Consider the following 20,219-nt stretch of genomic DNA (forward strand, 5'->3'; position numbering starts at 1 on the left):
AAGTGAATTAGAGATATATTAGAAAAAGTGAAAAGTGAAAAAAAAAAATGAGTAAGAGAATAGAAAAAAGGCCAAAATATAGTACTACGTACAGATATGTTCAATAAAAAAAACCCCACAAACATAGACAGTATTGTATATTCTAGTATGCACACACAAGTGAAATCTCCCAAAATGAAAGATCATTTACTTTTTGTGAAAAACAAGAAAATGTTATGAGCAAAACACAAAAAGCTAGATTCAGAAAAAGAAATAAAATTAGCCCTAAATATCATTCCCTCAGTCACTGGCTGGTATTAATTGTTATATAATCTAACCAGTCTGCATGAGAACACCAAAAACCCAAAGAACGGACACTTCTGTAGTTATTTGAAAGACACTTGATTCACATACTGTCTCTTGCATGCACTTTGAGACCATGGAGGCCAGACATGCCGCTCCTCATCACCACCATATTGGCGCCAGTGTCCTTCTCCACCCTCTCAATGACCTCATAGTCCAGGTCAGTGTAGTAGAGGTAATTTTGGTAAATAGTCAGCCCCCATGGATGGGACAGACTGCTGACCACTGTCACACGGCTTGCCCCGTCCATAGTGCCACGCTCAATCTGGGAAAATAAGAACGAACTGAAAATATTAAAGTGATCACATTTCTAGTTAAAGTCTACATATTAAACAGGTAACTTGTACTCACCACCCCTGTGCCAGCCACGCCCCAGTACAGTTTCATGGTGGAGATGTCAGCAGTGATGAACCCTATGTTAGCCATGCTGCCTGTGTAGAGGTTCACAAGGTTGCTGCCATCCATGTCAGCGCTGGCGACCTTTGGAGGAACTCCACTGTCCGACCCCTTGTCTGACCAAAATAACTTTCTGTGGATGGAAAGGTTAAACATGACAAGTGATGTGATCTCAGCGAGTCATACCGCCAACTTCTCCTCCCATTCAGTCAAACGTCACACCTATGCGCAAGATTTGCTGCTGGTGCCACACTAATGCTGATAGGTAACAGGATGTTAAAGTCCAAAAAACAGAGATTTCTTAGATTTTACGCTAAAAAAGTTACATTAGGTTAGTTTCACTAAAATGGAAAAATATTCTAATATCATGAAATAAAAAAATCATGTAGACATTCAGTTAAATGACGTCTTGGACCAAGTTACTGTTTTAATTGGGTTATATATGTCACAGGAAGCAAAAGTGAGGGGAATATATTGCCAACATATTCACCAGCCAACTATTGTCTTCTTAATGGTAATGAGGGTGCTGTGTGCTGTGTACTATCTACACTAACTAAAACTAAATAGCGCTGATCAAGGTAATTATATGTATTTATTAATTTTTATGAACATGTGATTTACCCTCGGGCTGGATCCAGCACAATTCCAATGGGCTCTCCTACTCCCTCTGGTTTTCCGTTAGAGGTGATAAGGATCTTCCTGTAATGCTCACTTCCATCAACACGGATAACCTAAGTGCGACATTGTATTTTATTTACGTCTACTAAAAAAAAAAATCCCCCAATAAATAATAAATGCAAAAGAACAAAAGGCAAATCATAACCTGCAATCAAAAAGATACAAAACCTCTGAGTTAACCATGCATAGCATTTTTAATTGTAGGTTGTTGTAATAATTTGCTAAACTAAACTTCTTCAAGTAACAAAAATTTGAAAATATATCAATTTAATAAATAATAAAAATAAAAATAAAATAAAATAGTAATATACCACAATAATATCCAACAAAAAAGGAAAAAAAAGGAAATGAGTATATTTGATTTGGGGTATTTTTGGTAATTAAACACAACATCATGACGACATCTGTATTTAATCTTTTTTGCCACGGTGTTTTCTGATCTCTTCTAATTCAAGTGTTGTTTACTTGTTTGCAGGTACAAGTGAGCCTAGGCATGACAGCATCTTATCAGTAATTGATAATCAAATGATTCTGTGTCTCACTATGCTTACTTCAATGGTTTTGGCAGTGGGATTGGTGTAATACATTATTCGGCCTATCCAGTCAAAAGCCAGACCGGCCGGTGAGCCCATGAAAGCAGCTGGAGCAAACTGAGTTTTGTTTGTTCCGTCGGTTTTCACTCTCCAAATCGAATCCTAGCATGAGAACAAAAGAGTCAATTAATTTAAAATAATTATTCAGAATCTGCAGGTACTATTGATGTGCACTGATCTCATTTTTCTTCTGTTTTAAACTTATTCAAATTTAAAATGAAATACAATTTCCTTCCTAATATAATGAATTGATTGTAATAAGACATCTTAGAATCTATGCATGTTTCACACTCAAATCTATTGCATGTTATAAAACTCTTTCCGCCTCTTCAGTTTAAGACCTCCACTCACAGTGCTCTGCACCCAATAGACAAACTGCTCCTGATCATCAAAGTCAATATCCTGCCCCTGGCTGATGCCAGACACTGGGGTCATTGCATTGTTGGAAGGGTCTGTGGGATCCAGGGGAATGCCAAAAATCACAGTATCCCTAACCACCATTAAGAAGGGAGTCTCATCTAGAAATGAATGGAGAAGAACAAAGAGATGCACAGTTGTAGGAGAGATTGTTTTTTAGCAAAACATTTACAAAAGGAATATTAACCATGAGCAGAAAACTCATTACTGACACTGATTTGTATTCAGCACTGTTAAATTCTGCGAACAGTGAGTCAGAGAAAGGTGTAAAACCAAAATTACCTTTAACACAGGTGCGCTTGTCAGCATCCAGCTTCCAACCTGATTGGCAGTGGCAGGTGTAGTACCTGGGTCTCAGTGTTGACAGCAGGCACAGCTGAGTGCACAGGTGTTCGCTGCATGGGTTGATGGCTAAACACAAAAGCGCAGAGTCACTTTCAGCCTTGAAATCGGATTCATTAAACTATCACACTGGTATCATTAAAATAAGAATTTAGTGAACAAACAGATGACAAATGAAAGGAACAAGCTGAGCCTTCCACGCTCACAGTGAAGGGATCTGGTGCCTCTGGGAGCATTTTGCTGGCATGATTTGATCCACCTATTTTCTTTAGGGTATCAAAATTGTGCCCCAGGGGACCAGAACTGATAAGGACCTCCTCCATATCCATTCATACTACCCCAAAGTAACCAAGTAATACATAAACATTTACATGACAGAAAGTTGTTGTTTATTCACTATTTACAATATAAATTTCTACTTTTATAGTGGGTTCACAATAGAAAGGAAAAAAGAACATTCTCTGTGAAGAGTTAAACTTTGTTTAACTATTACAGTAGAGCATCACTGTAGTGTGTGTGTGAAACTCATGTACTCAGTTATTATAGACATCAACACATTTTAATACACTTCTTAAAGCTACAAGTATCCAAGTAAGATTTGTTTTTTATTTGAAAACTACCTGTGGGTTGTTTGATGGGATGAGCCATCACAATGCCCATGGGCTGGTAGACATTGTTCATGTGAGTAGTGATGTTGCCACCATGGAACTTGTTGGTACTCATCACCTTGCTGGTATAATGTTCTGACCAGTATATGGTGTCTTCAAAGATGGTCATACCATATGGGTGCTGGAGAACCTGGTGTTAGACACACAAAGGATAAAAACTTTTTGTGAACAATGATTATATTTTAAACGTAACACTCATTGTATTTGAATGGTTTATGCCAGTAACCTCCAATAACAGACATGATAACACCCCTGGCTTTAATGCATGTGGTGAGGAGTGACACCAAATTGTCTCAGTTCTCTAAACAGTGTTGAAAAATGATTAAAAGGGTATAAACTTTAAACAAGTAGTAAATATTTCCTCCTTATAATGAAAAACAGGAAAAACTAAACTTACCACATCGCTTGCCATAACCTGATATCGGTTGTTTCCATTATAGTCACAGTAGTCAATATATCTGAGATAGGCATCTGCAAAGTAGACTCTTTGTGTGGTGTAGTCCAGGGCCAAGCCATTGGGCCAGTAGATCTTAGTGCTGACGATGACTTTTCTCATGGTTCCATCCATGCTGGCCTGCTCAATCCTGGGGTTCTGGCCCCAGTCTGACCAGAACATCAGGTTGGTACTGGCATGAATGAGAAAGACAGAGAGGTCAATGATGTACTTCTTGAGTATGGTAAAAAAGGGTGAAAATGTATTTATAAAGGGCATTTTGCTTAACTATTAAATTAAATAATGTAATACTAGCATAACATCCATGTAACTTGAGTGTACTTACTGGTTACGGGGGTCCAAAACCAATCCACGGGGGTTGGTAATATTTCTACTCATGAGGACCTTGCGATAACGACCATCCAGAGTGGAAACCTCAATGTTCTCCATGACAGAGTCTGTCCAATACAGATTCCGACCAACCCAGTCGACAGCAATACTCTCTGTTACCATCAGACCAGATGAGAACACCTAAAACAACAGGGACATATTGAGCACTCACAAAATTAAACCGTTCATTTAAATGTTGAGATTATAAAGCAAGAAACTCTGTTGTTAGCCTTACCGCTTGTTTGCCAGTGCCGTTCTGGTAGGCACTCCATATCTTTTTCTCTTTGGTATCAGCCCAGTAGATTTTGGAAGTGACACTGTCAAAGTCTACAGTCACAATACTTAAACCGGTGATCACTGGACTCATCAGGGGTGGTCTTATGTTGACTCGGTTGGCAATGATCTGGCTACGTTTGGCAAGCAAAAGCACAGCTGCACTTGGGTCTAAAGATGGAAAAAGAGCTTGTTGGTCACTGAAAGAACTGTAGTATCTTTATAAGTATCTATATAAGTTACACAGTTCCTGTATTGTGTTGCTTGTTGCTTACTCGTAGCTTTGCAGGTCCGTCCATCTGGCTCTAGGAGGTAACCATCAGAACAGTGGCACCTGAAGCTTCCTCTTTCATTGTAGCACTGCTGGCTGCAGAAACCAGGAACCACACACTCGTTGATGTCATCGCAGGTCTTTGAGTCATTGAGGAGCTGATATCCTGGTGGACAGGTGCATTCAGCCCCAAATGGGCCTTGAATACAACTGTCGCTGCAGCCCCCGTTGCTGAGTGAACAGTCATCTTCATCTACAGGAGTTAGTAATATAATGTATTAGTAATATAATGCATTTGTGTCTTAAATTCTAGTACATTTGTCATTTTGTCTTACTTATACCAGTTTTTAAGTAATATAAAGCATTTTAGCTATCCTTAATTTCTTTTCTTTTTATGTCCATTTAGAGATTTAAATGTTATACACAATGCATTTAACTCACTGCAGATAGGTGACTCATCTGCTCCATTGGGACAGTCCCTTTGGCCGTCACACACCTTGTCCTGGTCGATGCACACCTCACTGATCGGACACAGCCACTGTCCGGAGGGGCAAGTAAACGGAGGGGTGGGGCAGTTCAGTTCATCACTCATGTCCCGGCAGTCATTTTCGCCATCACACAACCAACTCATTGGAATGCATATCTTGTTGGCGCATTGGAAGTAGTTGGATCTACAGGTGACAGGTGGGCAGGAGTTGTGTTCATCAGACCCATCCTCGCAATCTGAGTGACCATCACACTCCCACTCATCTGGTACGCAGAAACCGTCGCTCTGGCACTGAAACTCATCATCGTGGCAGAGGCCTGGACCTCGGGTGGCTGGAGTTGTCAAAGAAAATAAATAAATAAATAACTAAAACTTCATTGACTTTCTCTGATAAATTTGAGCAGAGAGTGGAATTCCCAATCTATAATTATACAAAACATTATTCTGTGCAGGTAACATACGGCAGCCTTGTTCATCAGAATGATCCCTGCAGTCAAACACTCCATCACACCGATAACTTGAATAGACACACTGGTCCCCACTGGCACAGGCAAACTCAAAGGAGGAACAGGAAAACTCTTAAAACACAAAGGAAACAGAAAACAAAGAAAAGACGAGTAAACTTTTATGGCACAACAACAAACATATGTTCAATATGCCAACTACAATCAGTGGCTTGCAGCTTTTTGCTGCCATCAAACTAGTTGCATTAAATATACGATGTTGCTCCAAAGATCTAAAAAAATTACTAAAACATGGATGATTTTCCAGATACGTACCACAATCTTTCTCATCAGAGCCATCCAAGCAGTCTTGGTCTCCATCACAAACATAGAAGCTACTGATGCAGCGATGATCGGGACACAAGAAGTAGTTTGGAGGGCATGTGGTGATGGTTGAATCTGATAATCACAAACAGAGCTCATTTATTTATTTATTTTTAAACATGTATGTTAATATGTAATAACATAATAGCTGTATGTGCAGCAATTCAAGAAGACTTGTGGGATCTGTGCTTACTGCAGTTGTGCTCATCAGAGCCATCCCCACAGTCATTTTCACCGTCGCACACCCATTTTGCAGAGATGCATCTGTTGTTGTTGCAGGTGAAGTAGCCGGATGAACAGCTGGTAGGGACACGAGTGGGACAGTTAATCTCATCTGAGCCGTCTCCGCAGTCGTCCATGCCATCACAGCGCCAACTGGCATAGATGCAATGCTTGTTGTTGCAGGTGAAGGCGTACGGAGAGCAGGTCGCTCCTGATAAAGATAAATGAGGCGATCAGTTGGATTACTTAAAAATATCTTCTTACACTAACTCCTAAGCATGTGCGTTTTTCTTTTTCATTCACCTGAATCTGTGCAGTTGGCCTCATCAGTCTGATCTATGCAGTCAACAATCCCATCACAGCGGTCAGAGTTAGGTCGGCAACGTCCTTCGTCACACTCGAAAGAGTAGTCCCCGCAGATGTTGTCAGGTGGAGGAACGGAATCGTCCTTGATGCAGTCCCTCTGATTTGACTGAAGTTTCATACCATATGGACAGCCACACACTCGACCAAAGTTGGGAGTTGGAAAACAGAAGTGGCTGCAGTGTCCATTTGGCAGCATGTTACATCGGCTATTGAAGGCTGTCAGAAAGATCACAGAGAAGAAGTCAGTAGGGTCCTCGATTGCTTTATCACTGCTCATGTGTTGTCTTGACCCAGGAGATCATTTACTTCCTACCGCCACTCAAAACTCCAAAGTCCTGGTCCTACAGCACTAAACTGCACCTCTAAGCACTTTCCAGAATCCAGTGTCTTTCTTTGGATAAACTTACTGCTGTGGAGGTCAGCTGTATAGGCCTTGATATTCATGATGCCGGTGATTCCTTGTCTGACCATAATGTTCCCACCACCGTCCCTCTTCCTCATCTCGAATATAGCACTGGTCCTTGTATCAGACACATACAGGTAGTCTACAAGATAGATATTGCTGCGTTACAAGCAGTTGCATATGTAACTAAAATACATTAAATGTTATAAATGTGATTTAGTGGTTGTTACAAGCTGGTAGAGTGGGTCAGCTACCAATCACAAGGTCGGTGGATCAATCAGTTCCTGTATCCTCCAGCTATGTGTCAAAGTATTCTTGAGCAAGAAACTGAAACCTGATTTGTCCCGATGCATCCATTGGAGTGTAAATGCATGTGCTCTTGGGCATAGATAAAAGCACTGCTTGATTGTGTATTTGTTTTGGTAAGTGAGATTTGCAGTAGAAAGTACTTTGAATACTAAATTGAGTAGAAAAGTGCTATGTAAGTTCCAGTCCATTTACCAATTCCATTTTTGGAATTGGGGAATATCGAATAGATGCATACTGTAGAAGCCAGAAGGTAATCAAATAACAATAATAAGGCTAACCTTGGTTTCCTTAAGAGCTTGCTTATGGTGAGTATGGTGTGTTTGTGTTTTGTGCAGTATTCTGAATGAGTGTACAGTTGAATTAACCTGTATAAACTGTCAAAGAGTAGGGCTGAGTGATCTGGCCGATGTTGGTAAATGTCTGTCTGTCACTTCCTTCAACATCAATGTGGCCAATCTGATCAAGAAGGGTATCGACCCAGTACAGCCTGTTATTCCTGTCAAAGAGAAATCCACAAAGAAGAAGTGTAGCTGAGTCATACAATATACTGTTTATTATTCCTTAAATGGAGCCAAGCAGGTATTCTCATAACTGACATAGTTGACCACTCTACTTACATATAGTCAACAGCAAGCCCAAATGGCCATCCCAGTGTTGTGTTGACAAGAGGGACAGCATTGCTGCCATCAGTGAAGCCTCTCATTATTACTGCTGGACGATACCAGTCAGACCAGAACAAGTAGCTGTGGAGAAATGTTTGGTGAAGTAATGCAGTAGACTACAGTGAATAATGATAATTGTTATCCTGAATATAAAGGGTGGAGGCCCATGTGATGGCTGTGGTTTAGGAAGTAGTAGTGTAGAGTAGTGAGTATAGTAAAAGTGGTTTGAATAGACAGCATTTTTCTATGATCAGAAAAATCGGAATAAAAAAATATTCATTACCATTTATTGTGTTTAATTTCCTTCCTGTGTCTACAAACTAAAACCTGCTCAGGCAAAGTATCTTTCAGGAGTTATTTGTGATAAATCTGATAACTCACCCAGCACTAGGATGCACTGCAATTCCCTTTGGGTTCCCTAATCCCGTCACAATGTCTCGTCTGGACTTGTCTGTGACTCTGAAGGCTACCACTGAGCTGTAGGTGCTTGTGGTCCAAAACAAAACTTTTGAGGTCCAGTCATATGCCATGGCATCAACTATCCCCACTCTGTAGCCTGTCAAAATCTGCTGAACTGAGATTGGATAAATATAATAGGTGAGATCGCTTTGATTAAACACTGTAACTATATCAAGGTTAGGTTATAAAACTCAGCACCCTAAGTGCCACTTTCTTTTTTTTTTACCCAAGTCAAAAACTCACCACTGCCATTGAGGTTCGACTTATAGATGAGGCCTTTGGACCTGTCGTTGTAGAAAACAGTCCCCTCATTGCCGTCAAACTCCATTGCAGAGCCAGAAAAAGACGCCCCGAGGCCTGTGAGGGGCAGAGTGATGTCCTCCTGCGTGGACAGATTCAGTGGGATTCCCCGCACCGCCAGTGAGGAGGCCACCAGCAAGTAGTCCTTCACCTCTGCACAAAAAATTAGTGCCAGGGCTTATTATCATATAAACTTGCTGTTTAAATGATATATTAAAAAAAAACTTAAAATTCCCAGATCTAGCTTACCAGAAAGGATTGTAATTTTTTAAATTGTCAGCACATTATTATACATTTCATTAACTATTTTTTTAACCCAGAACAGAAACACGTATATAAACACATGTATAAGAGAAGGGTAAGGTCGTTTTACAAATTAGATAAACTTACTGAAGCAGGACCGAAGGTCCGAATGGAGGTCATAGCCATGGCGACACTTACAGCGGAAGCCCAAACCATCATTGTCAGTGCGGTGACTTAAGACACAAATTTGCTCACAGCCACCATTGTTTCTCCCACAAGGGTTCTTCACTGCATTACAAGACAGATGTCATCATTTTATGACATCACTCAGTGTAGTATGTAGCTCTTATAGATAACAAAGAATTTTCTTTTTGTGATAAGATAAAAATTTGTTCACAACACAGTTGGTAGATTTTTTTAGTCGAGTAAGCAGTTCACGATATCTGGAGAAATACATTTTTAATATTTTATTTTTTACCATAAATTAAGAGGCATCTTGTTACATTATATTCAAGGGAAAGCAGACATTTTAAAGTTGTTTTCCTCAGACTGAATGTGACTGAATCTCCTTACCCAGAGGCTGCATGAGAGGGTGGGAGACGACAACATGGCCTGGCCGGTTCGCGGCACGATAGAGGAGGGTTGGGTTGCTGCCATTGAAGCGATTTGATCTGATCACACCCATCTTGCTCCAGTCAGTGAAGAATACGTGGTTTTCAAATAAAGCAATTCCAAAAGGATGTGGCGACTGTGTTCCACCATTGAGGACTAATTTTCTATGTGAAACAAGTACGCCTTAGAAAGAACATCAAGGAGGATACAACTGAAGGAGGTCAACAATTTATTTCTAATGTAACCTTTACCTGTCCAAACCGCTGTACGTGACAGTCTCCACTGTGTCAAAGTGGCTGTCAGACCAGTAGACCCTCTGGGTGATGATATCAAGGGTAATTCCTGTTGGCGTGCCGAGCCTGCTCTTTACCAGCTCGAAACGATTGCTGCCATCCATGAAGGCACGTTCGAGCTTAGACTGCACATTGTTACCACCCATGTCTGTGAAGAACATGTAGCTACAAACCAAAAAAAAAAAAAAAATGTAAAAGGATGTTATATGAGTTATATGAGCAAAACTCAGGTGAACTCAAAGACTCTTGGACATCCAATCTTTTACACTCAAATTATCTTCAACTCACAAAATTATGATGTTTATCAAACTTTTTTCCTGACACTGAATTTGTAGATGAAAAAATTGCCAGTAATTCAAAAACTAATGCCCAAACCTAAACTCATATTTCAATCTTTTTGTGATTATAAAACCACGTCATTTATTTAAACTCACCCTACTGTTGGGTCCAGGGCGAGGCCATGAGGAGTCCGCAGGTTTTCAGCCACCAGCGTCACTCGATTTCCTCCATCAAAGTCACACACATCAATGCGCTCCACCCTGGCCTCCAGTACATAAAGTTTGAGGTTGATCCAATCAACTGCAATATTCTGGACGCTGTGAACCGAATTATTCAGAATTGCCTTAATGTCGCCTCCGTAATAGTTGGCGGAATAAACCTGGCAAAAGAATTTCAAAGTTTTGGATTAATGTTTGTTGTATAAAAAATAACAATAAAACATAATCAAGAACTTCATCAGACATTAAATTCAAACTGACTTTTTTGGTATAAGTATCACTCCAGAAGACTTTGTCATTGTGCCAGCTGTAGGCGACTGCCACTGCTAAACCTTTTCCCTGGGATGGCACCAGAATCCTGACAATGCGCCCGTGCAGATCAGCTATCATCACATCACCCCCATTGGTGAAAATTAGCTGTGGCAGCCCAGCTGAAAAACACAAATAACAGACACGAGAAAATGTAACCATTGATGTAATTGCAAACAAAATATGAGGAAAAGAATGATATTTGAAGATCGTTGTCACTCAGCTGGACTGTAAACAATAATGTCTTTTTAATTTAATGATTTCAGTCTCATCTTTTAAACAGCAAAATTAAACACAGGTACCATGACATGTGTGCACTCTCTGTACCTGACACATTTGCTCTGCAAACATGACCTTGCTCCAAGACGTATCCATCAGCACAGCTGCAGTGGTGTGTGCCAGGACGATCCTCACACAGCTGGTCACAGATGCCCCAGATCTGACAGTCATTGTAGTCTGGGCAACAGAACAAACAGCCATGTTTTGGATGTATAATGTGAGGGACATTATAGTAAGAGTCTACACAAATGATTTGCAGCTAGAACACACTGAAATTACACAGTTTATGCTTCCTCAAAGCTCTGTGCTTTTTCCAGGACGCAAAACACAAGTTGCTAAAACTGTGTGTGCTGTCGATGTCTGATTCAATTTTAACACTGCCACACATAGAGACGATGTTTTTAGGGAAAAAATACATATAAAAGAACTCACCTACACACGACCGACTGTCATTGGCTACAATGAAGCCATCAGGGCAGTAGCATGCACCACCCTGAGGAGATGGGTGGCAGTAGAACTCACAGCTCAAGGCTGAGCACCTTTCCAGGCCTGTGAGTCAACATCACAGAAATGAACATCATGGACAAATGTAAACAACGGTAAAAGTGTAAAATTAATCCTATTCTAAGAAGCTTGGATGCCAGGACGTTATTGGTATCGTAATAAGCTTTATAGGCCTGAAAATGACCTGCAAAAAGTTAATATTAAACCAAGTGTGTGTTAAGGCAGTGATAAGGAATGCAAAAGTTATGATTATAGTATCTGAGCAGCTGACATCTGGTAAACATTTGTGATTACTCGACACTATAGCCAAAGCCCTTACACCCAAATTTATCAAATTGCGGTTCTGAAAACGTGAGACATTCTACACTCGACAAGATCTCGATCACTTCAATTCCTTCAGATTCATCTCATTTGTTGTTGTTGTTGTTTTTTAGATTAAAGGCAGGTGTGACATGATATTATCATAAATGGTAGAATTCTTAGTGCGGGACTTGTACATGTCAGGCTTACCGCAGGTTTGCTGTGCAGTGGTGTTGGTCTCATCTGTGCCTCCAGGACAGTCAGGCTTGTCATCACACACGTTTCCCACTGGTATGCACATGGTCGAGCCTGGGCATCCCCACTCACCGGGGTAACAGTCTCGGGAGTTACTATCTGAAAAACATTGAAAGACGTATAATTATGTTAAAAATATGCAAACATTCTTTCATGTTGTTGTGAGGAAAAAATCTTTCTTGATTTGTTATGATGGTATAATTTGAGCTTTAACTCTTGAAGAGTGATTTCAAAACTCAATGAACCTTCTAATACGTCTAATAGTTAAACTAATCTTGACATTTTCATGAACTTTTTAAAAATTATTTTATTGAAAGTCATAAACAATGTCACATATTAGTAAATCAGTCAAGTTTTCTCACCACATCCTCTCTCATCACTGTAGTCCCCACAGTCGTTGAACTTGTCACACACCCACTGCTGAGGAATGCAACGGCCACTGGCGCAAGTGAACTGGTTGCCACTGCAGCTCTGGTAATCTAGACAACCAGTAAGTTAAATGGCAGCCTGTGCTTATTGAACACAATTTAAAATGTAAAAGAGGCTCATAATTAGCTAGCATGTGTGTTCGGTCTCATTCACCCGTACCACAGTTTTGCTCATCACTGTCATCCCCACAGTCATCCCAGTGGTCACACACAAATGACATCGGGATACAGAAGCCATTTGCACATTGGAACTGGTGGATGGGGCAATGCTGAGTTGCTGAAAATAAAACAGAGACTGGATTTACAGGAGGTCCAGCAATATGTTAATTATTAAAATGAGTTATGACTCACAAAAACTAAAGTAACAAGTGAACACATCTCAATTTAGGTTCATCAAAATCACGAGGAGTCCAGACTGATAAAGATCCAGAGGTACAAAGGTTGAGACTTTACTGCTCTCTGGCACCATAGACTGCTAAACTATAATAATGCATAGCTGGGCTATCATTACCTGTAAACCAAATAAAATTAAAATACTTCATAGCCATTATGCAGAATAAAACTGGCTAATTAGGAGTTAAGCATAACTATCAAAATATATAATATGAAAATAATAAAAATGAACTTTAAAAACTTTTAGTTGCTTTAAAACACGGCAACCGTTTTGTGAATATGTTCTTTAAGCAACTGGGATGAAAACATTCTGCAATGTTGCTGCACAACATCATTTCATGCATCATCTTAACACCCCATGCAGGACCTACCATTAGAGGCCAAACAAATATGGTGTCTGGAAATGGCTTTTTGCTATGTTTATACAACAGGAGAACACTAATAAAATTTAGGTAATAGCATATTTTAAAAATATAATTAATAGAAAAAGTATAAATATACATAAATTTATTAGAATTTTTGTTAAATTAGACGCAGAAGAGACTACAGAAGCCTATTTCTGCTACTGAAGAATTTTTTTGCCGTCCATGAGGCCCAACATCAGGTTGGTATCTCAAGTATCTTGAAATTCTGAGTTTAGTGTGACAAAAGTTTGACTTGCTCACAATTAACCTGAAGTTTTGAGTCGAACTTTTGAGACATGTAACTCAACATGTTGACTTAGCTGTGCTCGGCACTTTAAGGCATGTAAAGGTAAGATAGGTAAGAAAAGTGTTGAATTTTAAAGGTGCAGACAAGACAATGGAAGCTAGTTTCCACAACTGAAAAATGTTTTTCTCCTGTTGGTGAGTTCAAATTTCAGATTGGTATCTTAAAATTCTGACTCACTAACTCAGAATTTTAAGTTGTCAATCTCAAAAGTTCAAGTTACATATCGCAAAGTTTGGATTGACATAGTAGGTGGAAATCTTGAGTTCAGTATGTTGAAAGTCTGACTTGCTCAGACATAACTTGAAATTTTGAGATAAATAAAAAATTTTTTCCTACTTTGGTGGAGTTGAAAACAAGAAGAGTAGAAGCGTTATCTACTCACTACAGTTGAATTCATCAGAGCCGTCTCTGCAGTCTTCTCGTCCATTGCAGTGCTGTGAGTTGTTGTAACAGGCCCCGTTGGCACAGGTTTTCTCAGTGCATTGTGGATAGTCTGCAAACAACAAGTAGTTCCTCCATTACAATTAGAATACTATCATCTAGTAAAGTAACCATGGCCGGTTACATCTAGATCTAAAACTCTTACTGCAGTTATTCTCATCAGAGTTGTCCACGCAGTCCTTTACGTGGTCACATCTGTACTTGCTGGGGATACACTGGCCCTCCCGACAGGTGAACTGGTTTGGGCTGCAGGTCCGTCCACCTGAACCAAAAATATGAAGCTAGGCTTGTTTCAAAAATCCACTTTGTGGGAGAATTAGACTTCTAACAAGGAGCGTAATGTGATTATAGAATTACTTCTTGGTTCAATAAGTCTTTGCCACACTGAAAGCCAAACACAGACTTTACAAAAGAAATGGTTCATAATGTAGATTGTCTGTTATAACGGGTTTGTGTAATGAATAAACCACAGTGTTAACTTTAAATTCATGAATATTGGAAGACCTAAGTTTTAACATTAGATACTTGAAATGCTTAGTTTAGATAGCTTCTTTTACAGATCATTTAAAGAATCAACTTTTTTTTTATTTTGTATAGTTTCTGTTCCTTTTGAAATTATGAACAATACCTTTAGAGGCCACCTAGTTTAAGTCTTCATTACTTCATTATAAGTACACATTTTTTTTGTCTTGTGATTATGACAGTTTTCAGGACAAACAAAAGTGTTTGTTCATTTCTCTGTTCTTTGACGCCACGTTCAAGCATTCATTCTGCATACCGCAGGTTCTTTGCTCATCTGAGCCGTCGATGCAGTCCTCCTCCCCATCGCAGACAAATCCTGATGGGATGCATTCACCGCTTGTCACACATTTAAATTCCTGTGAGGTGCACGACGGAGGTGCTGCAACAAAAGGAGCAAAACAGTTGTTTAGGATACAAAAGAAATGTAAGTCATACAGTTTATGCTTGGCTTCACATTTCTTCTCTTTGTTTTATTTTTGTTACATTAGCAAGAGCACATGTACCAACATATGTCTGACTTCTTAAAGGGATTTTTTTCTGTGATTGTTTGCGATGCTTACGACAGTTCAGCTCATCTGAATCATCTGTGCAGTCTTTCGTTCCGTCACACCTCCAGCCTATGTCGATGCATTGTCCATTGTTGCACTGAAACTGATCACTTCCACAACTTCCTGTAGAGAGATAAAATATCTTTCTTTCTTTTTTTAATGGCCAGCATGTGTGCTTCACATGCACAGATTTGGTTAGAAATCGTTTACAAAATATACATATAAAAAATAGGTGGAAATCAGGCAGCTAGCTGATATTTAATTGCTTGAAGTCCACGTTTCTTAAGTAAGATGAACATGTTTTATAGTTTTCTTCACAAATGAGTTACTATGTTTATGAGAGCTACTTCCTCCGTGTGCAGCTTCTGAACTTTAAACATGTGAGTCGGCGTTTTAAACATGACTAATTAACACCTCAGCAGTCCAACTTATGACCCAGGAGATTATGAGACCATCATTTTAAACTCATTATCAAACTTTAATTTAGCACAACGTTAACTGAATTCGTGTACTTAGTAGAAAAGCTAGCTATTTTAATTCTGCTTCATTTTTCTAAATGAAATTTGTGGTTAATCATTTAGTTTTGATTGCAGTTTGGTTTTAGTTAAGAATGAGTTTGCTCTGTTGTTGTTTAAAAATGTTAAAATTTATTAGATCACCCTGGATCACTTCGCTCTTAGACTGAAGGCTTACTTGTTGTTCCCAGAGTATTTAAAAGCAGAATGGGAAGCGGAGCCTTCAGTTTTCAGGCCCCTCTTCTGTGGAACCAGCTTCCTGTTTGGATTTGACAGACAGACACCCTCTCTACTTTCAAGATTATGGTTAAAACTTTCCTGTTTGATAAAGCATATAGTTAAAGCTGGATAAGGTGATTCTCCCTTAGTTGTGCTGCAATAGGTGTAGGCTGCTCAGGGCTTCCCATGATGCATTGTGTGTTTCTTCTTCAGTCACCTTTCTCACTCACTGTGTGTTTACACACCTCTCTGCATTTAACTATTAGTTATTATTAATCTGTGGCTCTCTTTCTCCCCTCACACCAACAGGTTGCAGTAGATGGCCATCCTTCCCTGAGCCTGGTTCTCCCAGAGGTTTCTTCCTGTTAAAAGAGAGTTTTTCTTTTCCACCAACACCAAACCTCTTGCTCATGAGAAGGTGATATGATTTTGCCACATCTTTTCTTTTTTTTTTTTCTCTTTGTATTAATATGTGGTCTTAAGCTCATGATATAAAGCACCTTGAGGGAACTGTTGTTGTGATTTGGTGATTTATAAATAAATAGGAACTGAAGTTATTAGACTGGATTAAACCAAACTGCTAAAAATTAAAACCAAAAACATACAGTAGTTTCTTGTTTTTTAAAAAATATTATTTTAGTTTTGTAAGTACACAACATGTTTTCAGATTTTTAAAAATTTACTTTTTGTTTAAGTTCAGTTAACTGAGATTTTTACATTAAATTATAGCATTTATTTTAGGTAGTGGTTAAAAGTATTAACTTTTTTCAGATTTTAGAACTCAAATCACTTACAGAAATTACACATTTTGGTGAAAAAAATCACTGGTATGACACAGTTTTCCCCTTTTTATTGTACTACTAGTGTATTACTTACCTAAAAGTATGCTTTCTTGAAATGAAGAGTGCACACCTACCTTGAACAAGTTTAAATCCCTGGAACAGCAGCAAAAGAATTAGAAGATGAAGACCTTTAAGGTCCATAATTTAAAGCTCTATTTTCTTTTGGAGTGATCTTGTCTTCCTCAGGTCTGGCGTTAGTTTGACAAAGTATGTATGCTCATGTTAAATCTGTGCCCTTACTCTCCCAAACCCAAAAGAGAATGACTTCAGATAGTAGATGTATGGCTCAGACCAATCAAGGAAGGAGTGATCTGAGATGGAGTTATACAGCTTTTTATGGCCAGCTATTTTACATAAACTTGATCTAAGATTAACTTTTAATTGTTGGAATGTTGTCTATGTCAGCAAGAAAAAGCAACTTGTCATATTTGTGTAAGATTATTAAAAAAAAAAAGGTTAACTAAGTTAAAGCATCGATTATTGGTTCCTTTTAAGTAGCTGGAAGTAGTTATTTTTTAGTTCTATATAAAACATTAGGAATTTATACATTTTAAATTTTGTTGGAAATGTAATGACTATGATTGAGGCATGGTTGATGCTGCCAGGCAGGTTGAAATTAGTATGTCAGAAACTGCTGATCTACTGGGATTTTTTTTCAAAGATCTAAAAAAGAGAAAATATCCAGTGAGCAGCAGTTCTCTGGGTCAGAATGTCTTACTGATGTCAGAGGAGAATGACCAGACTGCTTTGAGCTGATAGGAAGGTAACAGTAACTTCAACTGTACCTTAAAGCAAATTGGCTTTTGGAGCAGAACAACACACCAGGTGCCACTCCAGTCAGTTTAGAGCAGGGAAATAAATATTGTCTGATCAAGCTTGTCTTCTGCTGTGACATTTAGATGGTAGGGTCAGAATTTGGCATAAATAACATGAAAACATGGATCCATCCTACCTTTATGACCTCAGTGTACACATCTACAATTTTTCCAGCACCCTGTTGAATCTACACTACTGGTCAAAGGTTTAGGACCACCCTAATATTATGCTGAAATGAAAGCATAATACAAATAAGCAGTTGGAGTTAAAAAAGAAATCATGTAATCAATTTATAGACCAAAGCATATTCTAAACTTTTGACTCGTAAAAGTAGCCACCTTTGGCACATATAATAGCTGAACACACCTGTGACATTCTTTCAACAATAGAAATCAAATATTCTTCAGAAAGTTCTTCCCATATCTGTTGGAGATGTTCCCATAAATGTGTGGCACTCATAGGTTTCTGTTCCCTGAAAAGGGCCTTTTTGTATAATTCTGTTAGGATGCCTGGGTCGTTGACCCAGGGTTTTGAGTTTATTATATTATTTATCCTTTCTAGTCTTTGGTTTCTTTGTTAGAGTTCTATCTTATGGTTTATGTCTCTGTGTTCTCTAGTTGCTCTGTCTCCCCTGTCAGCTGTATCCCTTTGTCAAGTTCGCGTCTCTGTGTTAGGTTTCCTGTTTTACTTTGAAAGTCCATGTCTCATGTAAATGCGTCTGGTTTTGCTTCCTTTGTCTCGTTAGGCCTGATTTGCCCCAGCTGTGTTTCCCTCCTGTTACCCATTCCCTGATTGCTCCCTCTGTGTATTTAAGCCCTGTGTTTCTCTGTCTGCATAAGTTTACCTTAGAGTCTCAGTTTTGTTACTTTTGGAGTTCAGCCTTAAAGCTGTATTTAAGTTCACCTTTTGTCTCAGACTGTCTGCATTTTAGGTCCTTTTCCTGCCTGCATACAGCCTTCACATAACAAATTCTGATTTGTACACGTTTCTTCAGTTTTGGGAAACCTTACCTTACCTCTGGCAGTTCACCACTTACCTTTGTACCATTTCCAGCTATTCACTGGACTTGAACAACTTAAATTGGAAAGAATAGCTGGAAAAATTGGGGTGTTCTAAAACTTTTGACCAGTAGTGTATGCCACAAAGAATGACGGAAAAGGGGGGTTTAGCTTAGTACTACCAAGATCTAATTAGTAAAGTGTCTAAGTGTATATAAAAAAATTGTGATTTGCATGAGATTTAATCATGCAAGATACAACATCACACAGCATCAGTATTAATCATAGTTAATGCTGTTGCATTTTGACAGTTGTATTTTTTGCACAATATACACTATTAAATATTGTCAGCAATTTTTGCACAATCAAAACAAGCTAACAATTTTTCACACAGGTCTTTCATGTCCCTAAATCCCCTCCCTTCCAGCACACACAAACAACAATAAGTCAAAGATGCTGCCTTAGTGTCAAATGGTGCCACATCACTGAAACATCATCACATTTTCTGACAGTTTCTGCCAACTTCTTTATTGCACTTTATTACTACAGTGTATGACCTTGTCAAAGCAACTCTGCTCAATTGCTTTATAGCACAAATGGATGTCTCCTTGCAGGAGAAATATATAATGATCAATGTTCTTCCAGAATAAATGAAACTAAGCCTAGTGAACAATACTGCATGAGTGAGAGGTCTGTGAGAAAAGCTTCTCTCTGAAATTGTTAAAATTATGTCAATCCCACATTTAAGATTGAAGCCTACCCCTAAAAAGAAAAAATAACAGAAATTGACATAATTTAGTATTTTGGAATTATAATTAACTCTTTCTCTGTCCACACACACACACACACACACACACACACACACACACACACACACACACACACACACACACACACACACACCTTTCTATAACGGTTCCTCTTCTTGCTCCTGTTTTTTCTCGGGTCTGCTGACGGAGGTATTCACTAAGCACATCATCAGTTGTGGGGATCTTCATGATGTACTCATAGATCATAGTTCTGACACTCTAGTCCTCAACCTGCTTCACTTCTGCTTGATGTACACTCTTAGGGTGAAACCCTCCGTGCATGGTAAGGAGCTTCCTTGTCTTGATATCAGTGGCTTCTATCGCCTTCTTTGACCAGCTGATTATCCCAGCAGGGTATCTGAACACCGGCAGGGCATGGGTGCTGATTGACCAGATTTTGTTCTTCACATTCAGCAGACTTCTCAGGACTTGCTTTACCTTGTTTGGTTTTATAATGTTACACAAATATAATGTTACACAAATAAACACAAATGTTTATAATGTTACACAAATAGGAGCAAGAACCCAGTGGTTCTTGGGCATATCCTTGACTAATGCCCTTCTACCCCGAATGTTCAGATTGCCCGGGCAGCCAGCTCTAGGAAAAGTCCTGGGGGTTCCAAACTACTTCCATTTACACATGATGGAGGCAACTCTGCTCATTGGGACCTTCAATGCTGCAATTTGTTTTTTCTGTACCCTTCCCCAAATCTGTGCCTCAATACAATGTCTGCAGACATTTCTTTGGACCTAATTGCTTGGTTTGTGCTCTGATCTGCATTGTCAATGCCATATGTACATATGCAGGACCTTTCCAAATCATGTCCAATCAACTGAATTTACCAGC

At 39.1% G+C, this 20,219-nt stretch overlaps 1 protein-coding gene across 1 annotated transcript in view; it reads right to left on the bottom strand.

The window, feature by feature from the left end:
- Positions 1-16,890, bottom strand: part of lrp2b (low density lipoprotein receptor-related protein 2b) — a 43,481-nt gene extending 26,591 nt beyond the window's left edge. Inside the window, exons 1-36 of the mRNA XM_085417324.1 lie at positions 16,824-16,890; positions 15,186-15,296; positions 14,882-15,004; positions 14,249-14,365; positions 14,048-14,155; positions 12,719-12,835; positions 12,493-12,609; positions 12,086-12,229; positions 11,504-11,620; positions 11,120-11,248; positions 10,745-10,914; positions 10,421-10,644; positions 9,945-10,151; positions 9,655-9,857; positions 9,229-9,369; positions 8,782-8,991; positions 8,461-8,653; positions 8,035-8,160; positions 7,783-7,913; positions 7,113-7,250; positions 6,643-6,921; positions 6,311-6,550; positions 6,070-6,192; positions 5,752-5,868; positions 5,245-5,622; positions 4,808-5,056; positions 4,495-4,703; positions 4,216-4,400; positions 3,834-4,062; positions 3,389-3,566; positions 2,709-2,837; positions 2,361-2,527; positions 1,968-2,111; positions 1,360-1,469; positions 694-871; positions 394-607 (exon numbers count right to left, since the gene is read on the bottom strand). Of these exons, the coding sequence (XP_085273450.1) occupies positions 394-607; positions 694-871; positions 1,360-1,469; positions 1,968-2,111; positions 2,361-2,527; positions 2,709-2,837; positions 3,389-3,566; positions 3,834-4,062; positions 4,216-4,400; positions 4,495-4,703; positions 4,808-5,056; positions 5,245-5,622; positions 5,752-5,868; positions 6,070-6,192; positions 6,311-6,550; positions 6,643-6,921; positions 7,113-7,250; positions 7,783-7,913; positions 8,035-8,160; positions 8,461-8,653; positions 8,782-8,991; positions 9,229-9,369; positions 9,655-9,857; positions 9,945-10,151; positions 10,421-10,644; positions 10,745-10,914; positions 11,120-11,248; positions 11,504-11,620; positions 12,086-12,229; positions 12,493-12,609; positions 12,719-12,835; positions 14,048-14,155; positions 14,249-14,365; positions 14,882-15,004; positions 15,186-15,296; positions 16,824-16,890 (6,022 nt within the window). The remainder of the gene's footprint in view (positions 1-393; positions 608-693; positions 872-1,359; positions 1,470-1,967; positions 2,112-2,360; positions 2,528-2,708; positions 2,838-3,388; positions 3,567-3,833; positions 4,063-4,215; positions 4,401-4,494; positions 4,704-4,807; positions 5,057-5,244; positions 5,623-5,751; positions 5,869-6,069; positions 6,193-6,310; positions 6,551-6,642; positions 6,922-7,112; positions 7,251-7,782; positions 7,914-8,034; positions 8,161-8,460; positions 8,654-8,781; positions 8,992-9,228; positions 9,370-9,654; positions 9,858-9,944; positions 10,152-10,420; positions 10,645-10,744; positions 10,915-11,119; positions 11,249-11,503; positions 11,621-12,085; positions 12,230-12,492; positions 12,610-12,718; positions 12,836-14,047; positions 14,156-14,248; positions 14,366-14,881; positions 15,005-15,185; positions 15,297-16,823) is intronic.
- Positions 16,891-20,219: the final 3,329 nt, after the last annotated feature.

The sequence above is a fragment of the Rhamphochromis longiceps genome, linkage group LG8 (genome assembly GCF_057381845.1).
Source record: "Rhamphochromis longiceps isolate RC_006_pf linkage group LG8, R_longiceps_female_GT1.1, whole genome shotgun sequence".
Classification (NCBI taxonomy): domain Eukaryota; kingdom Metazoa; phylum Chordata; class Actinopteri; order Cichliformes; family Cichlidae; genus Rhamphochromis; species Rhamphochromis longiceps.